At 52.7% G+C, this 23,645-nt stretch overlaps 10 protein-coding genes across 10 annotated transcripts; 7 read left to right on the plus strand and 3 right to left on the minus strand.

Annotated features, from left to right (window-relative positions):
• Positions 1 to 439: 439 nt before the first annotated feature.
• Positions 440 to 2,849, minus strand: COCVIDRAFT_22318 (hypothetical protein; the record flags this gene model as incomplete). The annotated part of the gene is made up of 2 exons (XM_014706185.1): positions 440 to 2,770; positions 2,823 to 2,849. The coding sequence occupies 2 exons, from the start codon at positions 2,847 to 2,849 to the stop codon at positions 440 to 442; spliced, it is 2,358 nt and encodes a 785-aa protein (XP_014561671.1).
• A 1,298-nt stretch (positions 2,850 to 4,147) lies between these two features.
• Positions 4,148 to 6,162, plus strand: COCVIDRAFT_11765 (glycoside hydrolase family 32 protein; the record flags this gene model as incomplete). Its single annotated transcript, XM_014706159.1, has 3 exons — positions 4,148 to 4,792; positions 4,845 to 5,071; positions 5,121 to 6,162. 3 exons carry the CDS (start codon positions 4,148 to 4,150, stop codon positions 6,160 to 6,162), a joined length of 1,914 nt encoding a protein of 637 aa, XP_014561645.1.
• Positions 6,163 to 6,294: 132 nt separating this feature from the next.
• On the minus strand, positions 6,295 to 7,422 carry COCVIDRAFT_33349 (hypothetical protein; the record flags this gene model as incomplete). Its single annotated transcript, XM_014706263.1, has 2 exons — positions 6,295 to 7,138; positions 7,256 to 7,422. The coding sequence occupies 2 exons, from the start codon at positions 7,420 to 7,422 to the stop codon at positions 6,295 to 6,297; spliced, it is 1,011 nt and encodes a 336-aa protein (XP_014561749.1).
• Positions 7,423 to 9,231: 1,809 nt separating this feature from the next.
• On the plus strand, positions 9,232 to 10,964 carry COCVIDRAFT_22321 (hypothetical protein; the record flags this gene model as incomplete). Its single annotated transcript, XM_014706186.1, has 2 exons — positions 9,232 to 9,355; positions 9,424 to 10,964. 2 exons carry the CDS (start codon positions 9,232 to 9,234, stop codon positions 10,962 to 10,964), a joined length of 1,665 nt encoding a protein of 554 aa, XP_014561672.1.
• A 713-nt stretch (positions 10,965 to 11,677) lies between these two features.
• COCVIDRAFT_22322 (hypothetical protein) lies at positions 11,678 to 12,366 on the plus strand (the record flags this gene model as incomplete). The annotated part of the gene is made up of 2 exons (XM_014706187.1): positions 11,678 to 11,840; positions 11,915 to 12,366. The coding sequence occupies 2 exons, from the start codon at positions 11,678 to 11,680 to the stop codon at positions 12,364 to 12,366; spliced, it is 615 nt and encodes a 204-aa protein (XP_014561673.1).
• A 785-nt stretch (positions 12,367 to 13,151) lies between these two features.
• On the plus strand, positions 13,152 to 13,412 carry COCVIDRAFT_55362 (hypothetical protein; the record flags this gene model as incomplete). Its single annotated transcript, XM_014706264.1, has 1 exon — positions 13,152 to 13,412. A coding segment is annotated over one exon (261 nt), but the record flags the coding sequence as incomplete, so codon positions are not given.
• A 735-nt stretch (positions 13,413 to 14,147) lies between these two features.
• COCVIDRAFT_86127 (hypothetical protein) lies at positions 14,148 to 15,008 on the plus strand (the record flags this gene model as incomplete). Its single annotated transcript, XM_014706265.1, has 2 exons — positions 14,148 to 14,216; positions 14,268 to 15,008. The coding sequence occupies 2 exons, from the start codon at positions 14,148 to 14,150 to the stop codon at positions 15,006 to 15,008; spliced, it is 810 nt and encodes a 269-aa protein (XP_014561751.1).
• Positions 15,009 to 15,375: 367 nt separating this feature from the next.
• COCVIDRAFT_11771 (hypothetical protein) lies at positions 15,376 to 18,633 on the plus strand (the record flags this gene model as incomplete). Its single annotated transcript, XM_014706160.1, has 1 exon — positions 15,376 to 18,633. The coding sequence occupies one exon, from the start codon at positions 15,376 to 15,378 to the stop codon at positions 18,631 to 18,633; it is 3,258 nt and encodes a 1,085-aa protein (XP_014561646.1).
• Positions 18,634 to 19,383: 750 nt separating this feature from the next.
• On the minus strand, positions 19,384 to 20,064 carry COCVIDRAFT_45382 (hypothetical protein; the record flags this gene model as incomplete). Its single annotated transcript, XM_014706266.1, has 1 exon — positions 19,384 to 20,064. A coding segment is annotated over one exon (681 nt), but the record flags the coding sequence as incomplete, so codon positions are not given.
• Positions 20,065 to 20,464: 400 nt separating this feature from the next.
• On the plus strand, positions 20,465 to 23,384 carry COCVIDRAFT_86015 (hypothetical protein; the record flags this gene model as incomplete). Its single annotated transcript, XM_014706267.1, has 4 exons — positions 20,465 to 21,158; positions 21,211 to 22,082; positions 22,686 to 22,867; positions 23,141 to 23,384. The coding sequence occupies 4 exons, from the start codon at positions 20,465 to 20,467 to the stop codon at positions 23,382 to 23,384; spliced, it is 1,992 nt and encodes a 663-aa protein (XP_014561753.1).
• Between the last annotated feature and the right edge of the window lie 261 nt (positions 23,385 to 23,645).

The following is a 23,645-nucleotide window of genomic DNA, read 5'->3' on the forward strand; positions in this document are numbered from 1 at the left end:
CAGCTTTAGTGGACCCTGGCCTCGGAGCCGACTCGAGACGTCGAGACCGCTCGTCTACACGTGCGGCGACATGGGAACAACAAAGTAAACATCAACACCTGCATGAAACATCCGGCCGCTGTGTCGTGGCCCTCAGTGGGTTCCTGCCATCATACCATCGAGGCTGCGTGTGGGGTGCAGCAACGCTCGTCCTGCCCTCGTTGGCCCACCATTGCCTCATTCTCGCGACAAAAGGTGAAAACACTGTCAAGACATGCGGTGGGCCTCCGTTGCCAAGAGAGATGAAGTGGCATTTCGCAGGGGGGCCCTGTCGTGCTCTATTGAGCAACAGGGCACTCTCTCCCCTTCGCCAAACCTACTACAGTACACACCCAAAACGCCTCGCTATGCAATACACAGTACACGTCCTTGATCGCCCTACCTTTCTGCACTCTACCCCTCACTGCTCGCTGTCTTCGCCATCCTCCACAGTCACCCTTCTCCGCGTCGCCGCCTGCCCTTCTGAACTGCTGGCTCCAACCGCAGAGCTCGACCCTTCGGCTTCTGCCCTCTCCCCCACGTTACCGAAACTCCAGCTAGACTCAAGACTGCTAGGCTCCGCAGCCTTCGGTGAAGAGTGAGATGCTTGCTGACAAGTGCTCGTCCTCACTGCCGATGCCCCTGCTTGACCCGGAGACGTCGCATTGCCAGCCAGAGACACATCTGCTCCAGACTCTGCTGCTGCCGGTGCTGACTGTGTCTGCTCTGCCAACGGAGCCCTGTCTTGGCCTGACCGTTCTGTATGTGGTGATGCTGGTATTGTGCCACCCTCATGTCCGGGCCGTGGCGCTAGTGCCATCGGCCTCAGCGTCCACCCTTCTGGCAACGTCAGACCCTCTGGCACACCTGCATCGCCCTGTCGCAGAACCGGTCCCCTGGCGAAATAGGCTTGTGGTACAAATGTGTTCATGTTGGGTCCATTCAACGGCGCAATAGGTGGTAGTTCTTGACCGGTTGCCCCTGTCACCCCAGATGCTTGCCGGAGGCGGCTCAGTTCGTCAAGAAGCCGGTGAATAACCTCAAGTTGCTCGTGTTGCGCGTTGAGCTGTCGCATCGATTCAATGATGTTCTGTTGTATGCGTAGAATGTCTGTTTGAATATCGGCCGGATGCAGTGCAACAGCTCCTGGTATCGGCCCAGTGGGAAAATTCGCAGTGATGCCTTGTCCAAAGGTTGGTTGACCGGAAGGTACATTTTGCTGACCTGCGTTCTGCGCCGTGTTGTTTGCTACAGCCTGCTGTCGCATCTGCTGAATTGCGTTTTGCACAGCAGCATTGTCATGCTGCCCTGGTGGCACCCGGATATTCCCGAGGGCTATCCTGAGTGGGCCCAAGTTGAACACGCGCATATTGCCTGCAGGCCCGTTTGCTGGTCTACCATCCTGGGGTGCTGCTGGCTGACCCTGTCCTTGCTGCCCTCCAGCACCACCTTGATGTCCGCCAAAGCCGCCTTGCTGTGCATTCCCCCCAAACATTGCCTGTAGTGCCTCGCGATTCGGTAGGTTCTGTTGTCCTTGTTGCCCTTGGTTGGCCTGGTTGTTGCGTTGAGTGTTGGGAGTGGCTGCCGAAGTAAGAACAGGTCTGCGGCACGTTGGACACACTTGCTGCCTCTCGAGCCAACTACGCAGACAGCTAAAGTGTAAGATGTGACCGCATGGGAGTTTCTTTGGGCGTTGTCGCTCATCCATCCTGCGGCCCTGCTGCGCGCCATCCGCACCAGGCTGATTCCACGGTCGCATCTCTTCACGGCAAACAATGCAGGTATTCTCTCGCTCAAGTTCTTCGGCTGTCGCATCGGGGTACCGTGTGTTCATGTCGCGAGTTGCGTTTCGGTACTGGACGAAATCGTTAATTCTCTTGATCAAAGACCGAAGAGACATGAACAAATCCCTCATGATATGAATAGGAATGCCGTAGAATGTCATGAGAATGATGAAGAAGCCCATGTACACGACTGACTTGACAAAGTCTGTCGCTAGATCCAGGTAGAAGACCCAGCGGCCCTTTTCTTCCCACCCGGGTACATCACCCTCATCGTCATCATCGTCCACCTCGACAGGCGCTTCAGTTCCACCAGCTGCAGCTTGTTGACGTGCTAGCTCGCTGGCGATCCTGCGGGCTTCCTCACGTGCCCTTTCCTGGCGCTGTGTCATGAACAGTTCGACGAGTGAGAGTGAGTATCGCAACAAGGTCGATATCGATGCGATAGCTAGGAGGACGTATTCGAAACCAAACATGACCATGACGCCAGGCCGGGCCTCAGAGAGGATTGAGTCGATACAGTATTGCATCATGAAGATGTCGAAACCGACCGAGAGCAGCAGGGAGCTCATCAAACGAGTGTGGAACAGTCTTGGGTTCGCTGGCGGTTGTTGTTCCAGGAACTCGACTCGTCCCTCTCCAATCCACTGCCAAACCTTGCCCGCAAGCAAGCAGAGGAACATTGTAAAGAACCATATACCGATATCGTCTCTGAAAATTGTCATAGCCAACAATGTCTCACTGACAGCAAACCATGCCTTGTCGTACAGCTGCTCCGTCTCGATGGGCCGGAGAGGTCCGTAGAAGAGCCGCTGTAGTCCATAGCCAACGCTCGCAGCTACAATGAGCATCAGGTTGACCAAGAACATCAAAGAGCCGGTGCTCTGGGAAATGTAGACGGCAGCCGAATAGAAGTTTGGACGCTCATAGTACGCGCGCATAAGCACGATGTTGGCCATAACGGCCGAGCCCTAGGCATGTGAGCATTGGCATGTACTGTCAGTGAGGGGGAGGCGTTTTTACCGTGACGTAGAGCTTAAGTCGGCCCATCGTGCTGTATCGAAGCGATCGAAAAACTAGCAAATACTGCGTGCCCCCATCTGAGAGTTGAGAAGTCCCATTCACGAAGTAGTGATGGTGTCGCGTTGCAGCAATGCTTACATTGGCGAAGGAAACGTGGTCGGAGTGGGAACACTTGTGATTGGTCGCGTCGGTGATGACGTTGGTCCGCCGCTAGCCCGCAGCATCGGCATTGCGACACCCATCTCTCGGCTATGGTGTACACAGTACAGCCTCTGGGCATACGCATGAACACATGTCATATGTGCAAATACTGCGCTGGGCACTGTTCGTGACACCATGTTCTTGCCACTCATGGATTTTCTCCTGAATGTTCTCCTGAATGCTCACCTGCATTATCTCGCGCACCAATTCGACATAGCCGTCGAATGTCATCCCGCACTGCCCTAGACGAATAGCACACGGTCTGGGCATTCCATTGAAGCAACCCGTCCCTCCCCACGATCGTTCCTGTGAGGCGGCTGCGCCTCCGCAGGCCATCTCCACAAAATGCGAGCATTTCCCTGCTTTTTTTGCCGGCACCGTTGCGCCATCTGGGCTGCGTCCGCATGGCGACCTGGATCTCGGGAGGTTACTCGGTCGCAATGGACTCCACACTTTCCAAGGTCCGTTTTCGGTGATTTAAACCCTACGCTACGTTGTGGCTTGAAGAAAACTTTTCTTCATTATGAACTAAATCCAGGCATCACAGGGACATTCGGAGAGATATCCGCATCTTGAGGTTCGTCGCGGTCTCTTGTGCCGCTGTGAGAAAGGAAAATACATGATGCAGTCACTAACCCGCGCGAACAAAGTTCGGTAATACGGCCGCCTTCTACCATATGTGGAGAAATATGGGGCTCGAGCATGGCAACTATGCGGGGATCCTTCCAGGCTAACGACTGCATCCTGGTCCCCATAGTATCTGCCCAACCAACACTATTGACTCGTAGCCCCAGAACGGGTGCGCACCAAGACTGTCTGAGCGACGACGAGATGGTCTTGGATCTCGCTAGCATGATCGTATACCAGGTCAGGCAAGTGGGGAGTTTTAGTCCGTCAGGAACAAATATGTATATAAAGGTCTGCATTCCTGCTGTGAAGTTTCGGTATCGAACGGCCAGCCCATTATCCCGGTATGTTCCCATTGCCTCCAAATTGCGATTCAAGCTCCCTCTACGTATCCTCTGTTCGAAAGCCAGATACTACGAACAAAGTTATGAGACAGAGCTTTTATGTACGAAGCGACTAACTATCTATAGTGTCGACATCATCTATCTCCGAGCACGATGTTTCGCTCTTCCCCTCTTCTGAGCCTTGCACTCGGCACCCTGTCTGCTGTCGGTGCACAGGAGTTGCCCGCTGTGCTGACTGCAGACATTATCCAAGGTTTGGGTAATAACACCCTCTTCACCAGATGGCGCCCGACCTACCATTTCAGTGGGCCCGCTGGATGGCTAAATGACCCATGCGGTATGATGTACGATCCTACGACAAAGACGTACCATTTGCATTACCAATGGCACCCCAACCACGTGAACTGGGGCAATATCTCTTGGGGCCATGCCACCTCCAAGGATATGATCACGTGGACTGATGTTGGAGGTTGGGAAAATGACCAAGCTCAGTCTCTCGGCACTGGACCCAACCCTGACTCCCGAAACTCGAGCTACTACGGTTTGGGCATCTTTTCCGGCAGTGGCCAACCGTACAACCTCCATGGTGAGCAGGACGGTACGCTCATCAACTTCTACACTTCGGTGCAGCATTTGCCTACCAACTGGGCTATCCCTTATATCCCCGGAACCGAGAAGCAGAGCATTGCCATTTCCAAGGATGGTGGTGAGACTTGGGAGCAGTATGCTGGAAACCCCATCTTGTCCCACCCGCCAGAGGGCTGGAACATTACTGGATGGCGTGATCCCTTCGTTGAGGTATGATTATGTCAATTGGACTATGCATGTAACATCTACTGACTTGCGCCAGCCTTGGCCAGAAATGGATGCTCTCCTTGGACACGAGGAGCCACACTGGTACATGGCCATGGGCTCCGGCATCAAGGGAGAGAATGGCGGTGGCCGCATTCCCTTCTACAGCGCCCCTGCAAACAACCTGACTGACTGGACTTTCTTGGGTGCTCTCTGGGAGCCAAAGAGAAACGAAACTCTTGGTTCTCTGCTCGAGACTGGAACATACGGCTTCAACTTTGAGGTGTAAGTATTGACGGAGGAAACAGCGTTGACTCAAAGCTGACTGTGCCAGATCAAACTTTTTCTCTCTGAACGACGAGGATGATGATGTTCACTACTACGTACTCATGGGTACTGAGGGTGGAAATCTTACCTGGCATCCACGTGCGCAATGGGGTCTCTGGAACGAGGGACAAGTCAACAAGCGTGAAAATGGCTCGGTCGAATTCACTCCAGTTGCCGGTGGTGCGATCGACTCCGGACTGCTCTACGCTGTAACCAGCTTTGTGGACTCGAAGAACGACCGACGCATCCAATGGGGCTGGGCTAACGAGGAGAACAATAACTTTGCCATTACTCAGACAGGATACCAAGGCGCTATGGCCATTCCTCGGGAAATGTACGTCATCAAGACCAGCCACCTGGTCAACAACGACTCGCAGTTGACTACCAAGGGCAACACTCGTGTTGTCGAGCACGGTAACGGTACTTTTACGGGATACACTCTTGGTGCCCGCCCTCTGCCCGAGATTATCGAAGCTCTCCACAATGGCTCGGAGCCTCAAGTCATTGACGGCAAGGATGGTTGCGCTAGTGGAGACGTCTCCGGCAACGGTACCAGCCACATGCATCTCCAGGTTACCCTTTCCGACTTCACCGGCCCTGCTGGTGTCGTTATTGCGCAGTCGCCCAATCACGAGGAGCAGACCGTTGTGTGGTACAGCCCTGAGAACTATACCATCAACGTCGACCGTTCGCACTCATCTACGATTGTCGAGTTTGCCAACTACACCATGCTCGGCTACTTCTACCCGTACACTTTCGCCAACGGTACCACCGAGTCTCTGCACATGGACATCTTTGTTGATGGCTCCCTGGTCGAGATCCACGTGAACGACCGCTTCTGGCTCACGACCCGTATCTACCCTGCCCGCACTGACAGCACTGGATTCGGCATCTGGGCCGAGGAGGGCTCCACCGTCAAGGCCAAGGACCTCAAGGTCTGGGATATCGACTTCAACGTCTTCCCTGAGAGGCCAGAGAACTCGAGCAGCAAGCTCATCTATGACACCCCAGAGGAAACCAACAACTATGTTTGGTGGACTGGAAACTAAAACATCATGATAGACCTTATGCAGGGATGAGAAAACGCGATATTACTCGTAGCAAAATACAATTAGAACCCAAGAAATAATGTAAATATAATATTCAAATCATATCCTACATCCTGGAAACGATTTTCATGTTTAAGCCGCAGTAGCAACCTGCTTCACCTCCTCCTTGCCCCCATCCAACCCCGCACTCTCCTTCAACTTCCGCAGCCTCTCCTCTTCCTTCTTCTTCATCTCCTCCTGAATCCGCACTCTCTCCGGCACAACCATCTGTCTGGGCCCCGTAATCTTGAAACCCTCAAGCCGCTCCTTCCCCAACGCCTTCATCGTCTTCCTCTCCACAACACTATAATTTCCATCCGGCCGATCAAACACAAACGGCTCTTTGACGCTAACAGGCGGATTCGTAATAACCCTCACATTACGTAGTTGGTTATTCGACGCCGCATGCAGCATTAGCGGATGCAATAGGTACACATCGCCGACCACGCCTGTGGCTTCCACAAACGCATCGTCAGGCATGCTAGCAGCGAGATTATTAAACCAATCCAGATGTTTTTCCTCGACAAAGTCTGGATTCTGCGCCCGAGGCGTCATACGCGGACTCACGCCGTCTGGATTCTCGTACAAATGCTTGGCCACATGCGGTATAGCGGCTGGACAAATATAGGTGCCACCACCGCCCGGTACGATATCAGTCCACAAGGGGATGACGAGGAGAGCTTGCTCGGGGCTATCGAGGTAGTGGACGAAGAAGTCGCCATCGACGTGCCACTGCGGCAGGTCCTGGGGGCGCACGACGGTGTTGTGGCCGGAAGGTGTGCCGAGATTGACGATAAAGCCGTCTTTCCAGGTCGAGGCGTTGGAGTCGACGCGCGCGGAGCCGCCGAGGAGGTTGCAGATGCCGGCCCAGGCTTTCGGGGCGAAGGTCGAGACGGGGAATTCGTGGAAGAAGGGCATGTTTGTGCGTTCCGTGTGCCTGGATGTGGGGGGTTAGTTGGGTTGGCTTTTGGGATCATGTTCTGCAAAAACACACATGTATATATAACACATCCGGATTGCAAGGAGAGAAGTAGAGTGAGGATAGCAAACTCACCATGTTGACATGTCGTTTGGATCCATGCCCAGTCTCGTCCAAAGGGTTTCTTGCAGTTTATCGGCCTGCTCTCGTGTGAAGCAGTTGCTCAACTTGAGCCATCCATTTTCCATAAAGAAGTCGATTTGATCTTGCGAAAGCTTATGCTGCTCTTCTACGTCCGCCATCTTTTTCTTTCACTTTGATCTGGTTTCTTTCTGAAATATAGTAGTATTGCTCGTTGCCGGCGGACTATTAAAGTAAAACAGACTACGAGATAAGAAGTGCAAAACAACTTGCAAAGTAGAACGACGTTCAACAGTCTTATAGTTTACAAACCTAGACATCAAGATGGAGCTATGCGCGAGTCGTAGCCAATGAGCGTAGGTGGTAGAGATCGATAACGGCAGTTCTGCCCATTTATCCGGTGGAAACTGATTTGGCGTCCATTGACCTCGACACACGTGCCGCAGACCACAACGCCCGGCGGACTACGTGTGTTATGTGCGATTGCGGGGTGAACGGTTTGGGCAAGCCGGGCGGGGCTCCTCCGCGGCGAATCTAACGACGAACAATCTGGTTGGTATGAAGGCAAGCAAGAGACGTCATTGTATTGCGCCGCGGCAAGGCACATATAATCCCATGATGTTATCTGACAAAGCTGATGGCTTTGGGGATGGGGAAATGGGGGCGATGGGGGTGATGGGGAAGCGGAGAGGAGTAGAAGTCGCTAATTTGGGGGATTGGGGGTTGGTGTTCCCACCATGGTAAGCAACGCAACTTTTTTTCGCTGACCCTGTTGGACAATAAAGTCCATGCGCTTCTGAAACTGGTACTTAGTACTAAAAGTGACATGTCTCTAGTAACGCCAGAGTTGAAGTCTGACAGGCGGCGCTCATGTAGCGTCAGAAAACAACATGGTTCGTGCCCACTCTCATACATGCGTTGAAGTGTGTTTGAAGGCTGAATCCCTACCGCATGATCTGTCGCGTACTGTAACGCCTGTCACCGTGACTTCTTCTTCGCACTGTGCAGACCTACACCGTCGACATGGGGACCCGAATGTACCTTTGTTTGAATAAGAAAACAAGGTCGAGATGTAGAAGATCACCAAAGGCGGTGTCTGCGTATCCAATGGATTCTGACAGACGCGTACTTATGCCACGACTAGACAAGGCCTTAGCTCAAGAACTGCAATGGGCTTGCTCAAGAAGATGGCTTTTGAAGGCGCCAAGTACCGGTCTCAATGGCATACGTTGCTCTTATCTGGAGAGTAGTCTCCACGTGTCTTTTTACGAATTAAATTGCTTTTAATAGCTGTCAGCTCTTGAGCACATCATTAGGCCCTCGAGGTTCTCGTAACGATAGCGGGATTGTTGCGGGCCGAGCATGGGGACAAGTACGAAGGATGCTGCCCCATTTGCCGATGTTGATTAGAAATGGTTAAGCGACCCGCAAATAAGGTGAACGCCTGAGGACATGATTTGGTAGGACACCTGGCCTCTGGAAAGGCTGACACGCGCTCCAGGTGAGGCTGGTAAATCTAGGACAGCTCTAGAGATTAATGATATGCATTGGAGATGGGCAGCGCTGAAAGCTAGCCACAACTGGATCGGGAAGGCGGAATGAATGGAAGGACAAGCGGGCAGGATAGAGAGAGGGACCCCGGTCAGAAGGCGAGTAGTAGTATACGTAGATAGGATAGACTATGCAGCGGCTGAGGGCAGCAAGGCACACGTGGTCTTACATTGGTGAAGGTCGCATCAGGGCCGCTGCAGGGTACGTGGGTCCTCTGCGCACTAGGCCCATTTGGTGCTCCACTTTGAACAGGCAAGGTGTTCACACTGTATGTTCCGCCACGACGTCCAGTAGAAATAAAAGGCCCACGCCTCACTGTTCTGCTTCTACTTCTACTCCATTCGCTGTGCAGAGGACATTCAAACCCAATTCCTCTTATCACTTCACCGTTCTGTCACGCCACACCCCACCACAGCACAATGAAGTACTCCACTGTTTGCGCCGCCTTCTTTGCCGCTGTCGTTGCTGCTTCCGATGTCAAGCAGCTGAAGACAGACGACTTCAAGGGCTTCATTGAGGAGCACGACCTCGTCCTCGCAGAATGTAAGTGCATTGCCACCCCGCCCCAGCTTCCCCGCTTCCCAATGGCGCAACTGACAATTGCCTCCCAGTCTTCGCCCCATGGTGCGGTCACTGCAAGGCGCTCGCCCCCGAGTACGAGACGGCCGCCACAACTCTCAAGGAGAAGGACATTGCCCTGGTCAAGGTCGACTGCACAGAGGAGCAGGATCTCTGCCAGGAGTATGGTGTTGAGGGCTACCCCACTCTCAAGGTCTTCCGCGGCCTCGAGAACGTGTCGCCATACGGTGGTCAGCGCAAGGCCGACAGCTTGATCTCATACATGACCAAGCAGGCCCTCCCCGCTGTCTCCGAGGTCACAAAGGACACCCTCGAGGAGTTCAAGACTGCCGACAAGGTTGTCCTCGTTGGCTACTTTGCCGCCGACGACAAGGCCTCCAACGAGACCTTTACCGCCGTCGCCAATGGCCTCCGCGACAACTACCTGTTCGGTGCCACCAACGACGCTGCTCTCGCCAAGGCTGAGGGCGTCAAGCAGCCTGGTCTCGTCCTCTACAAGTCGTTTGACGACGGCAAGGACGTCTTCACCGAGGCCTTTGACGCCGACGCCATCCGCACATTCGCCAAGGTCGCCGCTACCCCTCTTATTGGCGAGGTTGGCCCTGAGACCTACTCCGACTACATGGCCTCTGGCCTTCCCCTCGCATACATCTTTGCCGAGACTCCCGAGGAGCGTGAGCAATACGCCAAGGAGCTGAAGCCCCTCGCCCTCAAGCACAAGGGCGCCATCAACTTCGCCACCATTGACGCCAAGGCGTTTGGCCAGCACGCTGGTAACCTCAACCTCAAGATCGGCACATGGCCCGCTTTTGCCATCCAGCGCACCGAGAAGAACGACAAGTTCCCCTTCGACCAGGAGAAGAAGATCACCGAGAAGAGCATTGGCAAGTTTGTCGATGATTTCCTCGCTGGCAAGATCGAGCCCAGCATCAAGTCTGAGCCCATTCCCGAGTCCAACGATGGCCCCGTCAAGGTTATTGTTGCCCACAACTACAAGGACCTCGTCATCGACAACGACAAGGATGTCCTTGTTGAGTTCTACGCTCCTTGGTGCGGTCACTGCAAGGCTCTTGCTCCCAAGTACGAGGAGCTCGGCCAGCTCTACGCCTCTGATGAGCTCTCCAAGCTCGTAACTATCGCCAAGGTTGACGCCACCGCCAACGACGTTCCCGATGAGATCCAAGGTTTCCCAACCATCAAGCTCTTCGCCGCTGGCAAGAAGGACTCCCCCGTTGACTACTCTGGTTCCCGTACTGTTGAGGACTTGGTCCAATTCATCAAGGAGAACGGCTCACACAAGGCTGAGGCCACTGTTCCCGAGGCCGCTGCTGAAGGTATGTCTGATAAACTTGCTCACGAGGCTGTTGTCGCCAGCGAGAAGGGTGCTAATTCTGCTACAGATGCTACTGAGTCCGCCAAGGAGGCTGCCGCCGATGCCGCCGACGCCGTTAAGGACACTGCTGAGAAGGCTACCGATGCTGCCAAAGAGGCTGCTGCTGATGCCAAGGAGGCTGTCAAGGACACTGCGGAGAAGGCCAAGGACAAGGCCGCGAGCGCCAAGGACGAGTTGTAGATGCCTTTGATGCATCCGATTCTTTGATTGTCAACGGCGCCTTTTGCATATACCAGTACCCCTTTCAGCATCTTGCTATGGCTCATATGCTGAGGTATGAGTATTAAAACTGTTATGATTATATGGACGGGTTGGGTAGCGATTAGCTAATGGAGTTCCGGTTTCATATTTTGTTATATTATTGTCTTTGACTGCGATTACAACTGTGATTGGATGAATGTGATGAGCTATTCGTGTTGTTGACTACTTGCAGATTAGAGAGGTCGATTTTCGACTGTCATTTTGTGGCTACGGCAAGCGTGCATTAGATAAATGCCACCATGCATTTCGGGAGGATCGCGCCCTTAGCGTGCCGCGTCCCGAGATGCGATTTACAACGTCGTCATCCATATGTGTGAGGCGCCCAACTCCACCAAATGTGAGACCACCCCTCTGAGTGCGCTCTGTATCGACGTCATGCTGCCTGTAGTTCATCCCTCGATGATCTGTGTGCGATCCTCTCGATTTCCGATACCCGTGATTACTTGACCTTCTGATCTCACTGTTACGTCCGTGTAAATAATCCACTTTCAGCGTATACCAACACCATGTCTGCCCCTCGACTATTTTTACGTTGTACCAACACACTTTTACCACGAATTCAACCTGCAATTCGTAGTACAGCACTTTTCAGACCTACCTCTAGATACTTTTCCACTACACGAACGTTCAGTATGCCCGAGCAACTCAAGGCCAGCGAGGTGAACTCCAAGACGGACCCCTCCGTCGCAAAGCAATATGATGAAGAAACCCCCAAAGACCAGCAAATCAAAGACTTTTTCCAACTCGTCGACGGAAAGAAGATTTGCATGCTAAACACCTTCCGCGACGGCGTCGGTACGTACCTCTTTTCTCCTGCCCCCAAACCACCACAAAGCAAATAAGCATCTAACCCCCCAACCACCACATAGGTCCCGTAGGACGTTCCATGGCGCTCGCCCGCCGCGACGGCCCCGACCTCCTCTTCCTCTCCAACACGCACTCCCAAAAATTCCAGGACCTAGCCCAAAACAACAAAGTCCAAATCACCATCCAAGACACAAAGTCTCAAGACTGGGCTTCCATCACCGGCACCGCAACTACCTGCTCGAACAGCGACCCCCGCATCAAAGAAGTCTGGAGCCGCGGTGCGTCGGCGTGGTTTGGCGATTTGGGCGATGGTGTGCATGATGGTGGACCGCAGGATCCGAGGATGGCGCTGATTGAGGTTAAGAGTGAGTATGTGGTTTATTATCTTGCTGAGACGGGGGCGTTGGGGTATGTCAAGGAGGTTGTGGTTGCGAATGTCATGGGGGGTGTTGCGAAGACGGGGGTTTTGAGGGAGATTAAGGGTGGGGAGCTTGAGAGGGCTAGGTCTATGTGAGTTTTGATTGTAGGGGGGGGGGGTGTGAAGATGGTATGAGCTGAGTTGGACATAGATGTGCGGCGAAGCTTTGAGGTGGTTTGTTACGGGATTTAGTAAGGACAACTTGATGAGTTGGATGTTTTGTTTCTATAACTATGAATTCAGTGTGGGGGTTTAGTGTACGTCATGGAGTCTACTTTATTATTTTCCTTAAAAAGAGATTTCTGTCAGCTTTAGGGTGGAAATTTCCAGCCACCAACAGCGCTCAGATACTATTGTGCACGGTAGTCTTGTGCAACCAACTGATGAAGCTATAGCATCAGCACTTCCCGCTGACACATAACGATCTAGTCCATTTTGTCGCTACAATTCCCGTAACCATCTCATCAGATTTGGATAGCAGCGTGGGGGTTTCATAAGTCACCAAAGAAAATCAGCTTACCATCCTTCCTAACGTGGATGGAAAATTCTACACTAATCTGACTTGGCGGATCATCCATGTCAGCAGAGCATTTCTCGAAAAGGGATGTAGTCGCTTTTACCACCAACATGCGCAGCATTGACCTCGATGAAGTAATTGAGGTGTTATTTGTTGGTTTACGAATGGTGATGGCGGAAGGAGCCCAAGTGTTGGTTCTACGACGAAAAGCATCAGCAAAGAGCGCATAATGAGATAGAAATAGAAACCTCAGGTATAAAACGGTCCGCTTTCTCTCTCTCTCTCTCGGTGTATCAAGCAACAAGCAGTCTTAGATTCCAATACCAACCCATCGCCCACACTCTCCTCAAAACACCATTCCACAATGCACTTCACAACCACCGCCGCCCTCACCCTCCTCGCAGCCGTCACGGCTTCCCCTCTCTCACCCCGTCAAGGAGGCGCCTTCGTCGCTGTCGGTCTCAAGTACTCGGGTCCAGGATGCACGGATTCGACGCTGATTAATGCGGATCCTATTTTCGGTAATGGAAACGTATGTCAGCCGCTTGACCGTTTTGATACTGGAGTACCGATTCGGAGTTATAGTACGTCGAGGGTTTCAGAGGGTTGTAGTGGTAAGTTTCCATTTTTTTCCCATTTTCTTCAAGGGTCGAAGATGGTTTGGGGGGGGGGGGGGGGGGGGGGGGGGGATGTGGGATGTGGGATGTTTTGGATGATTGGAAGAAAGAGAGATGGAGAGAGAGAGAAATGGAAAAATTGGGATGTAGGAGCTGATGATGGTATATAGTGGCGATTTATCAGACTGCGGATTGTTCGGGGACAGCGTTCCTAGCGCCCGTGGGAGGGTATGTGACAGCCGATGGGCCTTTTGTTAGTGCATTTGTGACTTGTGCCTAGATGGTGGAGTCAAGCTTTGCCAAAGTGTATAGAAGGGTGGATAGGCTTCTTGAGGTGGAAAGTGTAGATTAGCTACTACCTTGAGCCTAGCAATGGGCATGTGGATAGTTGTTAGAGGTACGAATGGAGATATGAAAACCGTATGCATGAGAGCAGGTTCACTTTTGCCAATGTACACTATACATGTATATTCAAACAACAAGTCGTACAGGAGTAAACAGGTTGGAAATATGGTGATGGACACCAAAAGTGGGGTGCCATGCAGCGTCATTGTCATTGCCCCGCATTCGTCATGACCAGCATCACATTTGCAAAACGATGACCCCGTGTTTGCAGTATCAATGGCTGCACAGATGTCTTCTCTAGCTATATATTGCGTGCTTGGCCACAAAACACCTGATTCCCACTTTTCTTTGAATTCAGAAACCTACCACAGCTACAACACCAAATACAATTGAAAACCATGGGCAAAGACCACCCTGATGCGGACCTTCACCCAGAGGCTACAGGCCTGGCAGCAGCGACAGTCAAGGTATGTTGATAAAGAATATCATCTCTACGTCACAGGCCTAATATCACCCAGGCTCACTCAGCCGAGTGTCCTCTAAAGCTCTACTCGGGCTGGTTTTGCCCCTTTGTTCAGCGTGTATGGATTGCCCTCGAGGAAAAAGGCATCCAATATCAATACATTGAAGTCAACCCATATCACAAGCCCCAGTCCCTGCTTGATCTTAATCCTCGCGGCCTTGTTCCCACACTGCAATACCAGGGCAAGCCGCTATATGAGAGCACTGTTCTTTGCGAGTTTCTCGAGGAAGCATTTCCACAGCACACACCGCACCTGATGCCTACGGATCCCTATGAGCGTGCGAGAACAAGAATCTGGACAGATTATGTGGGTAGTCGCATCATTCCCGCCTACCACCGCTTCCTCCAGCATCAAGGCGATGGGCTCGAAGAAAAGCAGAAGGAATTCTTGAATCACACCAAGGAATTCACGCGAGAGATGGACAAAGAAGGACCGTTTTTCTCAGGCAAGGAATTTGGACTCATTGACATTGTGATTGCGCCCTGGGCCAACAGGCTATGGGTCTTTGATCACTTCAAAGGGGGTTCGGGTATTCCTGACGAGGGCAAGGGCGGTGAGGATGAGGAGGTATGGAAGAGGTTCAGGAAGTGGCTCGCTGCTGTTGAGGCCAGGAAAAGTGTCAAGGAAACGTTGAGTGACAGGCAGCACTATTTGCCCATTTATCAGCGATATGCAGAGGACCGGGCCCAGAGTGAGGCTGCAAAAGCAATTCGGGCTGGCAGGGGAATTCCTTAGGTGTCGAGAATAATGTTGCATGCGGTTGGAAAGGGGTAATGGTGAACGTATGTATGTGGCGGTGCTAGGCGCAGAGGTGTGGTAATTAGCCGTTATGGATTGCATCGTGATGGAGAGCCGATGCAGCATTCAGCTGGATGAGTGACGTCAAGCCGAGGGAAGCCGGGATGGTGTTTGGAAATGTTGATGTTGCCCCAGCGACGATATTGACAATGGGGGATCCACAACAACGCCACAACCGGCTAAGCGTCAACGCATCCACCTTTGAATCCACCCTCGACTCCCTTGGGCACGACGACAACCCTCTACCTATGCGCCGGCGCTCTTTCTATTCGAATTAATTCACACTCGCACGCCAGCCGCCGACATGTACGGGTACACCGCAGGCACGCCATGCCCGGCGCCCTACGGGTCAACAAGCAGCTACTACCCTGGCTACGGAAGTCAATACGCGCCTAGCTATCTCGACGACGACAACACCACAGCAAATATCGAATACACGACCGAGCTAAAAGCGGCCGCTCGCCAGGCGAAGCCCCGACGACCTATGCGCAATGCCACCAGGCCTGCGTTCAATCCATCACTAGACATTTTCGAGGATGTCGCACAGGAGGAGGAACAGCAACAGCGTGCAGCTTTCGAAGTGAAAAGGAGGAGTCGCGCCAGTGTTATTCCCGCGGCCACAAAGACAAAGAAGAGCACGATTCTCGCCCATCCAGCACAGAAGATGCCCAAGCCTATAGCGCCTGTCCCCGAACCACAACACGAGAAGCCCGCCCGACGACGCGTGTCGCATATGCCAAGTGAAAACTATGCTACCGAAGTTAATGCCACTGTACAACTGCAAGAAGACATTTTGGACAAGAAGGAGCTTAAGAAGCAAGGTCCTAAGAAAGAGGCGCGCAGGAGGACAATATACATCCCAACCGACGAGACGTCCTTGTTTACAATCCACCCAGGACAGCCCACACATGCACCACGCAACACTCGGGAAGCATCCCCCGATCTTGGACTGGATCTCGTCACGTTATCAGAAGAGGAGGGAAACAATCTCTTGCCAGCTTTGAAGAAGGAAAAGAAAGTCCCTCGCAAATCGCTCGCCGCGCCACCGAAACGCGGTCCTCTCAGCACAACATCGCGCTCGACGCAGAGCACATCTTTTTCGAGCGATATTGCAGGTTCAGGCGGTGGCAAGGAGAATATGCCTCCGGGTATGGCGATATATGAGAAGAAGAGCAGTGGGACGCATATTGAAATCAACTTCATTAAGCCAGAGGCGAAAAAGACTTTGGCAAAAGCCCCCAAGGTCCGTTTCAGTGCACCCAAAGAGCCAGAGAGGATATTGCAGACCAAGAAACGAACCGAAGGAACGCAAAAGCGACCACGATCGACCGTAGGCCACGACGATGTTCCAGTAAAGGCACTTAAATCGCGAGCGGATGTCACTGCCTCCACTGCAAATAGCAGTGCATCTTTGAGATCAACCATCAAGACTGAACGAGCAAAATTGGCCAAAGCGAAGCGTGCACCGCTGTCTTCGTCGCCATTCCACACCGACAAGTCCCCGCCCACAGCATTACGGCGACAGAAGACCGGAAGTGTAGCAAGCAGCATTACCATGCTTCACGAGGTTGGCAAGCAGCCACAGCCGCAGGAGAAATACCCAGTACTACGCGAGGATCTTGTTCAGCCAGAACTGTACGAAGACAACTGGCTCACCTACCAAGAGATTGCCATTACACAGCTTCTGAACTCGGTGTTCGACTCGGCGAACAAGGACCCAAATGCTGAACAAACTCCGGAAGATTTGCGCAAGAAGATGCTTGATATATATCACGACCCTGCTATGCCACCCCTGCACAAGCGTCTGCAAGCTTCACTACAGTGTGGCGCGTTGAGCATACCTAAGGATCTTTTGGCCCAGACACTGAGATTGAAGGATGATGTTGGTCTGCGGAAGAAGTTCCTCAACTTGTGGACAAAGTCGTACGATCTGAATGCACTTCGGGCTGCAGCTGAGACAATTGTTGGTCGCCAAATCACCACGCCATGCCGTTTGTCTACCGGTTCCACTTGCTCGGACGATGGATCTCGCCAATATCGCGCTGAACGCCGGGCGATCGAGAGCTTCTTGTCTGCGTTCTTGATCAAGAACGAAGATGCGGTTCGCGTCAAATCTGGAGGCGGTAGCATTGCTAGTCTCACACGTGGTGACGATGATTTTGGATCGCAGGGCTGGTCGTGGCGCCGTACCGCACTGCGAAGTCTGATGTTGATTCTTCTTCTTGACCAGGCAAAGACTACGAATGCCTTGTCGGGCTGCTTGTTCCAGACAACATCACCATACAAGACGTCTGTGGAGATCCTCCACCAGCTATCCAAGATGCTTATCCCTTCGCATGGCGACATTACTCGACCGCTCCACCATCTCAACTATAAGGTCGAGCATGCTCAATACCCGCTTCAAGAATACGCGTACCAGATTGAGAACATCGCAATCGACCTTCGCGATGGCATCATGCTCAATCGTCTGGTGGAGCTGCTACTTTACCCAGAACAGCAGGAGGAAACTGTGACACTCAACTTGCCAACCGGCGAGCTGCTCACTAGTGATGTAGCACAGAAGGATGCTTGGATTCTGTCACAGCATCTCAAATACCCAGCTATTGGTCGTCCACAAAAGGTGTACAACGTGCAGATTGCCCTTGCAGCCTTGAGCAGTGTCCCAGGGATGCCAAGCGCAGCAGTCAGCGGTATTCGAGCCGAAGACATTGTCGATGGTCATCGCGAAAAGACTCTCTCCCTGCTATGGTCGCTTGTCGGAAAATGCGGGCTAGGAAGCCTCGTGGACTGGCCGCAGTTAGTCAAGGAGACTGAGCGCTTCCGCAGCCAATGGTACCGAGCAAGAGACAACTTTGAGGGACGAGTCCTCGATTCCGACAACGAAGAGCCAGAAACGACTGAGCTGGACGGAATGGCATATCACAAGCGCCTCCTCCTCTCCTGGTCTCGCTCCGTCGCCCGTCTCCACGGCATCCGCGTAGCGAACCTAACGACGAGTTTTGCAGACCCCAAAGTACTTGAGGTCATCGTCGATACGTATCTGCCTTCTAACCTCACTAGCTCCATCCCAGATGGCAGCAAATTAGGTCTAGGCGCAAAGCTCAAGGCAGTCGGTTGCTCAGCTTCCTTCATCGCACTCTTCACATCCCAAGACAAAACCGCCCGCTCCATCCCTAGCCGCGACTTCACCCTCCTAACCCTCTCTTTCCTCGCTTCCCGTCTCCTCCCCCTTGCACGCACCCACCGCGCCGCAACAACGATCCAAACTGCATTCCGCCGCTTCTTGCTGCGCCGCCAGACCAGCGCGCGCATAAAGGCTATGCAGATTGCACACGAATCGGCGGTTGTTGCGCAGGCAAGACAGAAAATGGTGGATGCTGCGACAGTTATTCAGCGGCGCTGGAGGGGTATCCAAGAAGCGAGGCGCATTCAGTTGGAAAGCGATGTTTTGGCTTTCCAGGCGCTGGCCAGGGGCTGGGCGATTCGGAGGTGGGCTAGGCGCGTTACGGCGGGGAGAGTTGGGGGGAAAGAGAAGGTGAGGAGGGTGCGGGGTGGATGGTAGAGGTTTGGATGGAGAGTGCGGGAGAGGCGGGGGTGATATGATGTTTAACGATGGGATGGTGTTGGTGTTTAGGACTGTTTTTTCTTTCGGTTTTCTTGGATGGATGGGGTGTTAATGGTCTTTCCGTGTGGTTTTTCTTTTTGGTTGTACTCGGACGGAAGTTTTTTTTCTTACGACGACAGTTGTAATGCCCTCTTTTTTACGTGTGTATATTTTCTACCACGCTCGTTTGATATCCACATACTTAGACTGGTTTATTCAATTGTTTTCTTTATGCTTGTCATACTTGATCTGGTGCTTGAGTGAATAGATGCATGGTAACTGGCATAATTCGTACGTGCGTATATGAAGCTTAGATAATGGGAATCATAACATCTGCCAATCCTTGTCCAACTCGTTTTGGGGCGATGTAGGGCTCATGGTCGCATCAGTCCAATCGCCATCGACACTGTCTTCTTCTCCTTGGTCCTCCTTCTCCTTCTCATCTTCTTCTCCATCATCATCATCATGCTCCTTCTTATCTTTTTCTTTTGCTTCATCCTTCTCCTCTTTTCCCTCCTTTCCCTCCTCTTCTTTCTCTTTGTCCAGTCCACTTGGTTCTGCAACCTCAGACCCATGCTCCTCAGTCTCATGTTTCTGTGGTGGTTCACTGACCGTCTGGAGCGGAGGGGGCCGACGTGCCATGGCCATCATAGTTTCTGAGAATACACTAGGATCGTCGTACTCTCTCGTCTCCCTGCTACAGCAATCATCGATAACCACTATGATCTTGACGTCTCTGCTTTGAAGAAGAATGCCGAACTCACATGCCGCACTGCATAATTGCATCCCATTTGGACAGACAAGGAGGTAGAGTTTTTCAAATCCCGGAGCATGTCGTACAAGATACTCAGCGAGGTCTCTGTATGCTTTTCGGGTAGCCTCGGCAGAAGAGTCTTCCTCGTAAGGTTGGATGAGCAGACAAAGACATGAAATGTGTTTTCGGGCATGGGGATTCAGAGTTAGCCATTTTAGTGTAGCGTATGCCTGGTATCGTCCGCGGGGGCAAGGGCCTGTTAAGAAAAGAAATTTCCGGCCTTGGTACACAGATGGATCTGCATCAGGGTGGATTTGGCTGCGTTGGGCTTTTTCTTCCTCTGTAGCCGGCCGTAGCATGTTGATGGGGCCATGGGGGGCTTCCAACACCCATAGATCTTCTTTCGCTGTCTTGAAGCGAACTACGGGTTCTACGCACTTGAATCGAGTGTATATGTGACCTGGTTCTGTGTCCTTTTGCGGAGAGAGGTCTGTTCTTTGGCAATGGCAGATGTCAATCTGTGTCAGTCCTGCAAATGTGGTATTGCTAGGGTTGTGTAGATGTGGCCAGTCCAAGGAATAGTTGATTGTCGTAACGTCGGCTGGCAGTATTGGTCTGTCCGCACATGGGAACATGGTAAATGCTGTCTCTTTGTATATAAAGAATGGTCGGCCCCACCCGGTGAGGTTGAGTACAGACTGCCCTGTGCCGGCTCACTGCCTTGCTATGTCGTCAACTCGCCCAGCACGGGCTTGATGATAGAGCATGATGCATACCGCTCTTTTTGGAAGACTGACAGGCCAAGGCCGTGGAGTGCAACAGACGGGGGCAGATGGCGAGACGATGGTGTGGTGTTGATGTGTGGATGAGCTAAGGGCAGCGAACGTCATTGGCAGCAGGCCCATGCACAGCGTACCTACCTAGATAAGCGTCACGATGCACCGCGGCGGCATGCACCTCCGAATCATCGCGTCATGTGTGGAAAGGTAACACGGTCTTGTACTGCTGTCTAGATGCCCGCCCACCACCATCTTGATGGACGAGACTGGCAGCGCTGAGCCCCAGACGCCAACCTCTGAGGGACCCGGCTCGCCTACTACGCCCACGCAGAAGAGCAGCAATGCATCGGCCGCATCCGCCAGGGGCGATTCAGTAGAGTCGCACGACTTTGCCAACCCGACCCTGACCATAATACGAGGCTTTTCGCGCAAGAATTCGACTGCATCGCTGGCATCACAAGATGCACCCCCGCCCCCGCTGCCACCGCGACCGGCCATGGGCCTGCTGTCGCGACCTTCGACGTCGCACTCGATGGCGCCTTCAAGACCGCAGCTCCTGTCCAAGGCCACCACCCAGCTGTCCATCGCCAACACGCAGGCCTTTTCTGCCGACCCCAAGGATGCTTCGCCGACATCTACAGCACCCAGGCCGCGCAACTTTGGGAGCATCAGCATGGCCACCCGCAATATAAACGATGCCGATGACAGCGCAAGCATACGCAGCTATGCGCCAACAATCGAGGCAGGAGGATACCAGGAGAGCATATTGGGCGAAGTCATGGGCCCAACAGAAAAGTCGGAGCAAGAAAAGTCGCTCCTGCGGTCTTTGGGACAGAGGTTTGCCGACGCAGAGTCGCAAAGCATGTTCCCACCAGATCCAGACTTTGAAGCTGCTTTCCGTCGCGAGTTTGACGACGTTGACGGCTTGAACGCTGACGGCTCGAACGAAGGTGAGCTTCATGCTGTATGTCAAGAGGGAACATTTTCTGACCGAGTCAACAGAAGCGATTATGCTCCAGTGGCGCGCAAAACTCAAGCATTTCCTCATCCTCTCCAGCGCCGGCAAGCCTATATACAGTCGCCACGGCGACGATCAATTGATTACAAACTACATTGGTGTTGTACAGACCATTATATCCTTCTACCAGTCCACTCACGACACCCTGCGAGGCTTCACTGCCGGTGATGTTCGCTTCGTCGTTATGACCAAGGGCCCGCTCAATCTGGTCGCCATTACGCGATTGGGAGAGAGTGATGCTCAGCTTCGCTCACAGCTCGAGGCACTATACATGCAGATTCTCTCAACCCTTACGCTGCCCAGTATGGAGCGCATGTTTGCTGCACGTGCAAACTACGACCTACGCCGCCCCTTACAGGGAACAGAGACCCTTTTGTCTGCTCTAGCAGATGGTTTCACTCGAGGATCTCCTTCGACACTACTGTCGGCCCTCGAGTGTCTAAAACTGCGCAAGTCTCACCGTACTGCCATCAACAACACATTGCTCAAAACGCGGTCGGAGAACTTGCTCTACGGTCTGATTGTAGCATCTGGTAAGCTCGTGTCGGTAGTACGACCCAAAAAGCATAGTCTGCACCCAGGTGATCTTCATCTCATCTTCAACATGCTGTTTGAAGCCGGCAGCGTCAAGGCTGGCGGGGGTGAAAATTGGATTCCGCTCTGCTTGCCTGGCTTCAACAACACGGGCTATCTGTACATGTATGTCAGCTTCCTGAATCTAGACGACCCAACGGAGCATATGCAGGAGCGGCCTCGCACGAGCGACGGCGCGGACGATGAAGTCGCGGTCCTATTGATTAGCGCGGACAAGGAGAGCTTCTTCGAGCTCCGACGCATGAGGGATGATTTAATCGAGGTACGTATTGATAAACTTTCCAGCCCTATGGCTTTGTCCGGTTTTTTTCGTATGACAGTGTGTTTGCAAAATCCCCTTATTTTCTGATTTCCAGATGGGCAAGGGCTCCGGACCAGGGAGGTGTCTTGTCGAGACGCGTGGATTGCTGGTCAAGTGCCCGCCCGTTTTCCATGGATGGTGGACAATCTGGTCGAATGATGTGGAGCGGGGAAATTGCCGTATCCTGTCATCATGGATTGTCCATGGATCGCTGTCCCGTGTGAGGCAAAACGGCTGCATGGGCACAAAAAAAGAGGACGGCATGACGGGTCTCTGGATAGTGCACTCTTCGGCTTCGGAGACTGCGTTCCCCGACACCGCCTCTCGTCAAGACGCCGACCTGAGCCCTCCAGGGTGGTGATTGCATTTTGGATCCGACCACAGCATTGCTCACCTCCCTTTTCCTTTGATCGGCCCTGCCCAGAAAAGTTACCAAGTCATCGGTAATCACGCATGGCCACCCTCATCTGCCTGCATATCTCTCCCTCTTGTTTTTTAATCTATATCGACATGATAAAGGGAAGGAGATAGAAGAAGCATACACGCTAACGGGTGGTTCCGCAGAACTTGCAGCGCATCGGGGCTATCGACGCGATACGCAGCGCGGTCCACCAAGGCCGGCCCACATGCACTGACATTGTCCCCGGCAGCCCGCTAAGACACTTTCTGTACAAGTCGAGGGGAAACGTCCAATTTACCATGCCGAGCTATGCTCCATACTTTGCTGCAGATTTGGAGAAACGACGGTACGTTAAGCTGCATTCCTCACTACCCCAAAAAGCCACATTGATTACCGCCTCTTCTTTTTTTATTGCTTAGCAATCTTTCGATTGTCAGCCTTGCGTTTTGCTTGGCAATCAAAGTGCATGTGGTCGTTGAGATCGCGGGGCTGGTTCTACCCTGTCCCATGCCAATCTCCCTTTTCCTTCTTGAGCATCAGACTTCACTGCATCTTGAATGTTTTTTTGCTGATCAAAGCGGGGGGAGGTGCGTGTATGTGTGTACTAATGTTGTCGCAGGCTAATCAATCTCTACAACAAACTCCACAGCAACATCCATGGTAAACCCTCGACGCTAAAAGTGCACCACGAAACTAACACGACGTGTATGGCGCTCGCATGGAGCACACCGCTGTTTGAGCTATACGCTGTTGCGCCTGCGAATATGTCGAGGGCCGCGCTGGCGCAGAGCGCGAATAAGATCATCCAATGGGTACGGAGAGAGGAGGAAAGAGTCTTTATTATTGGCGGTGCGGTCTTTTAGACTGGACTGCTGTTGTCGTTGCATGAATGTGGCGAGTAGGTAGTCGTGTCAAGTTTTTGTGGGCGACTGTACACATGGAGTATGTACAGCCGCAACAACAAACTAAATATGCAACATGCACGATATGACTTGATTTGTGTTGGGATTTGCTTGTAGTAGTAGACTGGTATACAAGTGAAGGACTAGGGTGCGGGGTATGGGGGGAAGAAGATATATTGTCCTACATGAGCATACACGCATGGACACGGGTACTTTGTAAAT

This window comes from Bipolaris victoriae, assembly GCF_000527765.1.
Source record: "Bipolaris victoriae FI3 unplaced genomic scaffold scaffold_4, whole genome shotgun sequence".
NCBI lineage: Eukaryota > Fungi > Ascomycota > Dothideomycetes > Pleosporales > Pleosporaceae > Bipolaris > Bipolaris victoriae.